Below are 10989 nucleotides of genomic sequence, written 5' to 3'. Positions count from 1 at the left end.
AGTCAGCCCAAATCGGCCACAAATCGGCCACAAAAATTGGCAGATATAGCAAAATTACCACTGAGTGACCACTGAGATTCCTACTTCCTGAAATCTACTGAACATGTTGTACAGGGTATGGGGTAAGCATGTAGTTGACGAAAATTGTTCAAAGAATGTGAAGAATTAGGCCAAAATAAAATGCGTTTTATCTGTTTCAGTGAAATGAGCCCTACTAACCACTCGGTGACCATTCAGCCAAATTGTGTATACACCCTATATGAGGCTTGGACCAGAGATGTTACTGAGCCAGTTTGACATTTATTGGATTAAGAGTTGGGGGAAGATGCATTTCGTAATTTTGAAGAAAATTACCAATACTGACCATTAGGTCAGTATTGCAACGAGTGAGTGAAGTCCATATTATAGCTCTCGGATCATTATCAATAATGCCCTATAATATCAATGGTCCTATATTTATTCGTTTGGTCCTATATTTATTCATTTGTCCTTATCTTTATTCGTTTGGTCTTACATTTATTCATTTGGTCGTATACTAGTTTGTGGTCTGATATTTATTCGTTTGGTCTTTGTTCGTTTGATAATTAGGTCATAAAGGGCGCCTCGTACACTACGGGGCAGGTCTATTACACGTTACAATGCTTCCAGTCAGACAGACTTCTAACTGGCACTATCAATGGTGTCTCAAATAAAGTGCTGATTTTGACCTCTTTCGTAGAGGCCTTGTTTGCTCTAGCCTTGGTCAAGGCGCTAGTTGTTCGGCCGTAACGCGGTAAACGATATCTTCGCTAGCGCTATGCATGCACTGGTCATATGTCTATGCATGCAGCGCATTAAAAATACAGCGCGAACAGCGACCTCACGCGGCCACTATTTTTATGCAAATCATTGGACCCAATCTAGCGCCTTGGTTCAATCGTCCATGTGAGGTTTTGGGGGTGGTGCTCATTATGTTAACAGCCTTAGCTGACCTTAAATGTGGTTTTCTTATTGGTCGATCGTTGCGTGGAAACTTGCATAGTGAAACGTGGCACCGTACATAATCCATACACGTACACGTTGTGTGTCTCTGCACACGGCACCAATGCACAAAAACTGTGGTTCCTGTCACGTCCGCAAAAGGCGAATAGCTGCAAATAATTTGATGACGTCCGGATTGACCAAGGTGTGATTGGACACTTCACATGTTAGCCCCGCCTACACTTATCTGTATTCGCATACGAGGTCGTGCGCTAGAAATCCAGCGCAAAATATAGAAAAACATTTCGCTCGTACCCACCGCCCTGCAAACAGGACGCTGGGATACTTTGATCAGCTTCACAAAATCTTGTGATTAAGGAAATTGCCTATGACCTATGTATAAAGCATCAGGCTGCAGCTGTTCAAGACCGCATTTACACAATGTGCTCAAATGCTATCCGAAACTTCCCATAGAATTACGTACATTCCATACCGGTTGTGATTTCTGTTTCATTGCGAACCATGTGGAACAAAATTTTGAGCGTCGCATATGCAATCCGACCGTTCGTGACTCGAAACGGAGCCTGAGCGAGTGACGGGAATTGTAAATTTACAACTCAGATAAGTTTTACAGAATTTCCTATATTATTACGCTTTTTCAACGAGAAAAAACCATCTCTAAACTGGAATAAAAGAGTAATGAATCAGTCTTAACGGCTGTTTCAAACCATGCAGAATCATGACCTTGATGACGCGCAGGTCACTGGTCACGCAAAATCCAACCAATCAGAGCGCGAATTTATCAGAGTATCCCAGCGTCCTGTTTGCAGGGCGGGGGATACGAGCGAAGAAAAACATAAGCTTTTGCCGATGATTGAACCAAGGCGCTAGATTGGGTCCAACTGATTTGCATAGAAATGGTGGCCGCGTGAGGTCGCTGTTCGCGCTGTATTTTTAATGCACCGCATGAATAGCGCTAGCGAGGATATCGTTTACCGCGCTACGGCCGGGATGAATAACAACTAGCGCCTTGACCAAGGCTATGTTTGCTCAGGTCATCCATCTCAAGGACGTAGTGACATTATTTACAATTGGATAGAAGACATCTTGGCCTTTTCCCTTGTACAGGGTGAGTCAAAAAAAAGCGGAACCCAAACCCCAAAAATTATATTTCATGTTTAAAAACATATGTAGCACCAAACATAATTATGACTGGAAAGCCAATTTCATAAGCTACTTTTAGATGAACAAAATAATGAAATTGGTAGATCCGTTCAAAGGATATCACCATTTGATCACAATGGCCCTAAAACCTGTCTCGTCCAAAAAAAAGATGCGATTTCAAGAATCGTCGTCACAATTGTCTTTAAACATCACCAGCGATAAAATCTCAGTTTAAACGTTTAAATATTCAACAAAGTCTTTTTAAAGGCCCGTCTTTAAAAAAAGAAGAAGTAGATTTTATAAATTATATTGTTTGCCTAACCAGGGTTGTTAATAAAGATATTGTGCACTACAGGTGGTGACAGTTGTCGAAAGTTGAAAGTATTCTGTGTCATTTTCTTTGTTGTTCCAAACAGTCAAAACAAGCAATAAATTGCTTTTTTGGACGAGAAAGGTTTTAGGGTCGTTGCGTTTAAATGGTGATATTCTTTGAACGGATTGAGCAATTTCAGTATTTTTTCATCTAAAAATAGCTTATGAAATTGGCTTTCCAGTCATTATTATTTTTGGTGCTACATATTTTTTTAAATATGAAATATATTTTTGGGGGTTTGGGTTCCGCTTTTTTCTGACTCACCCTGTAGTTGCTTCTTTCCGAGATATTCAGTACATTTCTGATAACTTACATATAGGCAGACAAGGTAAACCCTAGCAAACATAGAAAGGTTTTGTGTGCACGCCTCAGCCAGAAGGTTTTATTAATCCTAACGTCTGGTACCATAATCTGGGAAGCCGACCATTACGCATGCAGCACATTAGTATCATATAATACTGTGCTGCATGCATAATTTATATGCAATGTTTGTGCACAATATGGACTGAATATTTCAGAAAAAGAGCAACTACATGGAAAAAGACCATAACAGTTTGCTGATCGAAGCAATGGTATTTTCTGCATTCGAATGTGGTATAGAGATCTCCACAAGATCTGAATCCGAATGAAATCCCCCCCTCCAAAAAAAAATCGATTGTTTTGTGGGAGATCACCAAGTGAATCGACATAAGGTGAATCGCAGATGTTTCCTATGCTCAGCAGCTATAGGTATACTGCAAATAATAATAGTCTTGACGAACTATAGAGGCCATATAACATCGTGGCCGTTTCAAGGGCGGATCCAGAACACAATTTTGGGGGGGGCCAAAAAAAAATTTGGTCCCCCCAAAAAAAGTGGGTCTCAAAAATTACGGCGTGGGGTTCGGGGCCCGTGGGGTTCGGGGCCCGATGCTCTGTGGTGCGATCTGAGGCAATTTCTGACCACTTTAACCAATTTTTTTGGAGGAAAAGATGGTGGTGTACTCATTGCCTGCCTTAATTGCGATGTCACATTAAAAAAAAAAAAAATTGGTTTCGTTTTGGGGGGGGGGGCCATGGCCCCCTTTGCCCCCCCCCCCCCTGGATCCGCCCTTGGGCCGTTTCAGCTGAATTGCTGTACTGATTTTTAATGAGGCGGAAAGAACCATCCTTTTTAGATTACGCCTTAAAATTTACGCCTTAAAATCATATTAAAATTGGAGGATTCAGGACTGTTAGGGATTTCCCGGTTGGCTGCCACCGGAGGCACGGGGGTGGGTCGGCCGTCAAGTAAAGCCAAAATGTTCGTTATAATATATTAACGCTTTCAGTCGGATTGGTCGCTTGTGTACATCAGGCTCCAAAATTTCAGCGCAGTTATGGCCAAGCCTGGTAAGGGCCAACCACCGGTATCAGACGGGGGCTTTCAGGGCTGGATTGCCGTCCTGACTTTGTTGGTCAGAAACATGATTTGGATCGGGATCACCAAAGGTCTAGGAGTCATGCTGCCCACACTGCAAGACCAACTAGCGACGGATACTTGGGTCCTCGGTTGGATTGTGGCAATGGTTATCACCGTGAGTGGAGTTATAGGTAGGCCAATAATATAAACCCGGAAATTGGGGCGCTAGAACTCTTTTTTGTTGTCTCTTTTCACATTTTGCCTTGGACTCAAGAACTTAATTAGCACGAACACAAGATGAAGGGCAAACAAATGACTAAACAAGAAAAACATGTTCATAGTTTGGTCAATTATCCCATTGTTTGTAGGTTACCTTTTTTGGGACGTACAATATTAATTTTCGTTAATTCTATATAATTCCCCAAGTACATTCTTACGTTATGGCGAAATTCTGGATCGATAAATTGTCTTTTTTTAACTTTAATTGTTATTGATTTGTCATGTTGTTGTTTTTGTTTAGCTTATCGTTATGTTTTCTTGATAGACTGGTGTCAAGCACTCACCTGATTATTTAGTGTTTTGTTTATTTAAATATCATTACACATAGGCCTACTGTTTAGAAACAGTTTATAGTTCAGCTTAAACGTTTGTCCTTAATTCATGGTGTTACATTATTTTACATTTCCAGCTATAACTTTTTTTGACACGTTACTTGTATGTATTATCAGTTTAAAACATGACATAAAAATATACGATGACAAAAATGGACAAACATAATGGCTGCACGCATAATTTATATGCATTGTTTGGGCACAATATGGACTGAATATTTAAGAAAAACAGCAACTACATGGGAAAACACTAGGCCATTGGCGCACTGAAGGGGGGCCACGGGGGGCTTGAGTCCCCCCAAGAGGTTGTCAATTGCAGTTTTTATTTATTAATTTTTGTTTTTGATTTTTTCTAATTCATCGATTTGACCTTGGTGATATGATATGTGGCCTATTTTCGAGTAGTATAATAGGGGCAGTGTAAGTAGCGCCACCAGCGTCAAAATAGTCCCCCCCCCCCCCCCCCCCCCCCCAAATGCCATTTGTTTTCTGCAGCCAAAAAAAATTGGCAAAATCTTTTGAATAAAATTTAACTTCTACAAAATTTGACCCAAACAAATTGTGAGCACCCCCCCCCCAAGACTAGTTTGTTAGTCGAAGCAACAGTATTTTCTATCTTCGAATGTTGAATACAGATACTCATACGATCTGAAATCAAATGAAATCCCCCCAAACCAAACATCAATTTGTTTGGTGGGAGATCGCCAAATGAATCGCAGATATTTCCTATGCTCAGCAGCTGTAGGAACTGCAAAAATTCATCTTAAAGATCTATAGAGGCCATATAACATTGAGCCTCCGCCGTATCAGCTGAATTGCTGTACTGATTTATAATGGGGCGGAGTGAACCATCCTTTTGAGGTCTGGTGAATTATTTATTTGATACAAATTCACTATCCGGGTCTTAAAGCGTCGCAAACTCTTGTCGAGTGACCTCCTCCGACGATCTGGCTGCTTTCCGTGACTTCGCCTTCCCCTTTAATGCCCGGTGGATTACCACCGGAGGCAAAGAATGGGGGTGGGGGTCGGCCATCGAGTAAAGCTAAAATATCAACATCGACATTGCAACAAAGTATACTGGTCACAAAAATGCACTGAAGCATGGTTTGCGGGGCTCAACTATATACATGTAGGGAGACTCATCCTTTTAACAAAGATGACGAAAAAATACCGGTGGCAGCTAGGAAGACTCATCTTTTTAACAAAGATGACGGAAAGATACCGGTGGTAGGTGCTATCGTACGTAAAGCCGAAGTGCTATGTGGTTACGAGGTAGAATAAATGGTTCACGGCCTTGCTCTATATCATGCACAGCTACATGGTCATCATTACCACTCAATGTTTTCAGTTGAGTTGTTGCTCCCTTCACATTTTGGCTTGGATTCAAGAACTAAAAGCACGAACACACAGGACGAAGGGAAAAAAACGGACCAAACAATACAAAATGTTCATAGTTTGGTCAATAATCCCTTTGTTTGTATGTTACCTTTTGGGGACGTACGTTATCAATTATAGTTAATTCCTATATAATTCCCCGAGTACATTGTTACGTTATGGTGAAATTCTGGATCGATTAATGATATTGTTATTGATTTGTCATGTTGTTGTTTTTATTTAGCTTATGGTTGTTTTCTTGATAGACTGGTGTCAAGCACTCACCAGTTTTTGTTTATGTTTATAATGTTACTTTAAATTAATATTATTGTATACTCTTACTGTTTAAACATTTATAACCTTTTACTAACCTTTTTATAGTTCAGCTTAGGCATTTCTTTCTTAATTCATGCGATATTGCATTATTTTACATTTCCAGCTATGCCTTTTTTGACATGTTCCTTTTAGTATTGTGTGCTGGCTTGTACATACAAGGAGCATGTATTCATTACATCATTCAATTTTCGCTTAAAGCTTGTTCCTTTTTTTTACGGTTGTTGTTTAGCTTTCATACTGTACCTGTTCATAATCGTTCTTGAATTTCTGTACCTTCTTTGTTATTGATCTTCAGGGGACTCGCTCACGAAAAGCTGTGCTTTTCGTGGGTCCCCTGCATCTCTTGCCGGTGTTATTCTGATGTTTGTTTTCATAATGAATCATAATAAAAAATCCAAAAAAAATCAATGCATTGAGATGAAATAAAGTAAAGTAAAGAAAGTCAAGTTAGCTAATAATTTTTCTGTCATTTTCGCCAGCTCCTTTTTCAGGAATATTGAACAGACGATTTGGCGTAGGTTATGTCATAATGGCGTGTGGCATCATGATTGGCGTAGCTCCGATTGTTGGGTCTTTTGTTGAAACAGCTGCTCAACTTGCCGTGGTGTACATCTTAGCAGGTAGGTCAACAAAAACACTAGAGGGGTTGCAGGAACAACCACACGGTGTTGGGCTATCTTTTGGATTTTATGGCAAGAAATTAACAAACGTTTGCTAAAAAAAAAAACACTAACATTCTAGAATGACAGTTAGATAATTGTCAAAGGCAAGTCGATTCCCGTAAAAAGCAAGATCTCTCACAGTTGATTTGATATTGATTTTCAAATATTAATGGAATTTGGTGGTCTCAACATATATGCACGCCTATGCTGCTGCTGTGTAAACATAATATAAATGCATTGATTCACAAGCCCCGAAGTTTCTTCAAAACCTGATTTCATTTCACAAACCTAAATATGCCACTCGCTCTTCGCTAGACTCAACCCTTGTAACTGTGCCTAAAACCAGAACTCGTACCGGCGATAAAGCGTTTCAAGCCGCTGGACCATGACACGGAGGCCAAAATCTGGGGCGTTTTCAAAAGGTCTTCTCAACATGCCTGTTCGTCTAATTTCCTGTATTGCTTTGTTCGTACTTCGTTTTGTTACTGATGTTCCGATATTGAGTCTCATTGTTCTGTAATTTATTATATATAGGCTATATTGCCTTTTACAGCGCTGTGTACCTTGAAGGTCGCTTCATAAATGCCGTATTGTATTGTATTGTATCATGACGTTATAACAAAAAAAAACACATCCTCAGTGTGTTGTGCATTCATGTATTGACAATTGAAGTTCATCACTGTTTTAATGTTGACAAACAGTTCTGGAGAAGAATCTCGTCGTGTGTGTGTGTGAGCTTTGGTCGTGTGTGCGAGTTTGAAACGTCGTGATCTGATACACCGTGCCCTCTGGAGACATGCACACAATAGGGAACAAAATATTGTATACGTCTCCACAGGACAATTTCTATAGATGAATACGTCTCCACAAGATTTTTACGAAATAGATAAATGGATTTAACTCAAAAACTAGGAATTTCCAAGATGGGTTGATTTGTCGCAAATGGAAGAGTTTTAGAAAAGGGATATTAAGTCCGAATTTCAGCCAAGGAAATTAATTCTTGCATTTTGAAACTACACTTTTATACTCGAAAACTTTACTACACGAGAACAAACAAATGTCTTTAAATATTTTTTTGGGGGTGTCACAGCAGGGGGCGGGGGGGGGGGTTCGACTTATTTTTTAGGAATTTGTATGAGAATTTTGTTTTTGAACAGAGCTGTTGTTTTTTTTAATCCCCCCCCCCCCGTCTGGATCCGCGCCTGGGCATTGAAGGAATTAGACACTGTAAGCCCATTGGCTTACGGCCATGTACTGACACAACAACGAATCGCAAAGAAAGAAACATTTATGACAGCAAAACACCCAACCCAAAATTCTTGCAATGTTCGATGCTCAAAAATAGCTGTAACATTGAGGTTTCTTCCTAAAATGACATCACAGTTTTGCTATTGAATATGGAAATTGCATAAGCATAAAAACCAAAAAGGCACCAAAACACCCTTGAAAATGGCAAAACGATAATTGAAAATAAGGTCAAAGTGGGACACAAAGCTGCATTTTTAAGGATTGCATTAATAAATACATTGCTAGGGCTCAACCCCCATCGTCTTTTGGTTTTGTCTTCGTTTATATTACAACAGGTTGTATAAAACGTAATAATTAGGGTGAAAATTCACCCACTATTTGCTGTCTATATGCATGGTTCCAGAATCGTATTATAGTTCGTAAATTGGGCCAAATTCACTCAACTACATTTCTATTTGCTGTCAATGGTTAGGGGCTCTGACCACTTAATTTTACTATGTTGGAATGAGGAACTTGTGGAGTATACAATTTTTTGAGTAACACACGATGGAATAATTAAACAATTACTTAAAACTGACAACTGCTAAAGTAATCCGAATTCGTTACTTCTGTCATTTTCAAATTGACATTCATACCTGAACAAAACACGAACAACCAAATAATATATAAATTCACAAAAACAAGCGCCATGCGTCTAGTTCAGTTCATGTGTTGTTTTTGTTTGCTTTAATCCGTGCTTTAATTTGAACACGGACGGACATATGAGAACGGGCATTATGACAAACTATGATCGATCAAATACATAATACGTTTTTAAAAACTCACATTTCCTACAGGTACAAGTAATTCAGTCCGTTTAATGTTGAAATCTATCAGTCTCATGAAACTACCGTTTCATTTATTGACTTTTTACAATGGTTACAAGTTGTAAAGAACCACTCTTTGTTAACAGCAATTACATTTCAATCTAATATGCATCGTACATGAAAACATGGAAATATTTATACTTTTTCTATACGTCAGGTGTCGGTTTGGGAGTATCGAGCGTTGTCGCCCAGGAGGCTGTATGTCGACGCTTTACCAAGAACTACGCGACCGCCAGCGGCATCGGCCGGACCGGTTACTCCATTGGACTCTTCGTGTTCGCACCTCTGGTACAGCTTTTACTCAACACCTACGGATGGCGAGGGAGTATGATGCTTGTTGGCGGGATCTGCTTGCACTTGGTCGCGTGCGGCGCCCTTCTCGTCACTTCAAGCCAGGATACGCCCCAGTCAACGGAGTATCAGAGAATCTCTGATCAGGAATCTAATTCTCAAACGAACCAGACTAATCTTGCGCACCGTTGCAGTGAATTACGCGAGAGTCTTCTCTGGAACTTTGATTTAAGGCTGTTGGTTAATGCACGCTTCTGGGCCCTGGCACTCATGAAGTGCTGTACCGTATTTGCTGACGATATGTGGATAATCTACTTCGTGTCGCAAGCGCAATCCAACGGGTTTTCCACTGAGGACGCCGGATTGTTCGTGGCAGTCGGAGGGGTGGGCAGTCTGGTCGCCAAAGTCTGCCAGGGACCTCTCACTGACCGCGGAGTGATTTCTAGCTGGAGTTTGACGGGCATGTTCATCACCATTGGCTCTGCTACGTACTGCGCAACTCCTTGGCTCACATCCTATTGGGCAATGATGGTATCTGCGTCGATGGTGCTATTTTGTGGCGGCCTTATTACCTGTCAGACTGATGTTCTGATTAAGCTAATATTGGGTGTAGATTTGCTGTCGGGTGCCTTCGCATGGATGGCGCTGCTTACATCAACTTTGTCATTCACTATGGGATTTTTTCCTGGTAAGTTTCCGCATGCCTTTCTTTGAAGATCATGGTATTAAATTAAAGCAAAATGATTGAAGTTAACAACTTGACTAAAGACAACAAAGTCACCAAATGACAGGGAGAATTAAATTCAGTAGGCCTACTTACATCAGTGGCCATAGGGCCTATAGTCGTTGTCAAAAACAAACACTAAGTACAGAAACAGAACGAGACAGTTACCATTTACCCAAAAAAAAAAACAATGCAAAATGAAAATCTACATTGTACACTTTTCGCCTATGCCATGCAGCTTGAATACATGTACATGTATACTTTTAATCTATTACATTTAAGACTCATGTAATTATTGATATCAGTATTGCATTTTGAAGAGTACCTCTGAAGCCTTTGTTCTGTGCGCAACTTGTTTTTTTTTTTGTTTTTTTTCTTCAGGCTTGCTGTACGACCTTACGGGAAGTTATACTGTTAGCTTTACGATGGTAGGCGTTGTTCAGGCCCTGCCTATTGTTCCACTCGCACTGCTGAGGTACTTCCATGACAGCGCCAAATAGGCACAACCTCAACCTCGTTACCAGGGTGTCGAGCAGTAGGCCTACGCTCCGATCCCACCACTACCTTCTCTCTCACCCTGGTATTGGATCATTTGCATATCCAAAATTTTTGGATACGTATGCAAATTTGGAATAGTCTGGTGCATGCCTGTGCTTTACATCAGCGTTTGTTTTTGTATGTGGTGTCTGGGGTAGAAACAGAATCAATTGCTCGCGGCGTGAGTTACGAAAACACTAAAAAAAAAAAATCAAATTTAAAATGTTACAATCTTTTCCAACCAATTTGCAGTATCACATTTCACATTAATATATCACATTTCATATTAATATGAGCAAATTGGAAAGGAAAGGATTATTTTTGAGAAGCTGTGGACGTAATAATTACAATGAACGTGAAAACACGATATACACGTTGAAAATAACACCAAGTACACGATACAAATACTTTACCTGCTAATTGCGCTATCGAATCAGGATACAAGAGGCAAGATACAAGTTC

At 40.2% G+C, this 10989-nt stretch overlaps 1 protein-coding gene across 1 annotated transcript; it reads left to right on the top strand.

Annotated features, from left to right (window-relative positions):
* Window positions 1–8502: 8502 nt before the first annotated feature.
* Window positions 8503–10626, top strand: LOC119743781 (monocarboxylate transporter 12-like). The gene is made up of 3 exons (XM_038220056.1): window positions 8503–8524; window positions 9133–9954; window positions 10372–10626. Exons 1-3 carry the CDS (start codon window positions 8503–8505, stop codon window positions 10488–10490), a joined length of 963 nt encoding a protein of 320 aa, XP_038075984.1. The 3' UTR covers window positions 10491–10626.
* The last annotated feature ends 363 nt before the right edge of the window (window positions 10627–10989 follow it).

The sequence above is a fragment of the Patiria miniata genome, unplaced genomic scaffold, assembly GCF_015706575.1.
Source record: "Patiria miniata isolate m_02_andy unplaced genomic scaffold, ASM1570657v1 HiC_scaffold_12, whole genome shotgun sequence".
Lineage (NCBI taxonomy): Eukaryota > Metazoa > Echinodermata > Asteroidea > Valvatida > Asterinidae > Patiria > Patiria miniata.
Note: the sequence above shows the minus strand (reverse complement) of the source record. Positions and strands in the feature narration are given on the sequence as shown.

Excerpts from the sequence above, each read along its gene's own strand:
- LOC119743781 (XM_038220056.1), top strand. The coding sequence starts at position 8,503 with ATGGTTCCAGAATCGTATTATA. Across the intron at positions 8,525-9,132 it reads GGTTCCAGAATCGTATTATA|GTGTCGGTTTGGGAGTATCG; the intron begins GTTCGTAAATTG and ends TCTATACGTCAG. Across the intron at positions 9,955-10,371 it reads CACTATGGGATTTTTTCCTG|GCTTGCTGTACGACCTTACG; the intron begins GTAAGTTTCCGC and ends TTTTTTCTTCAG.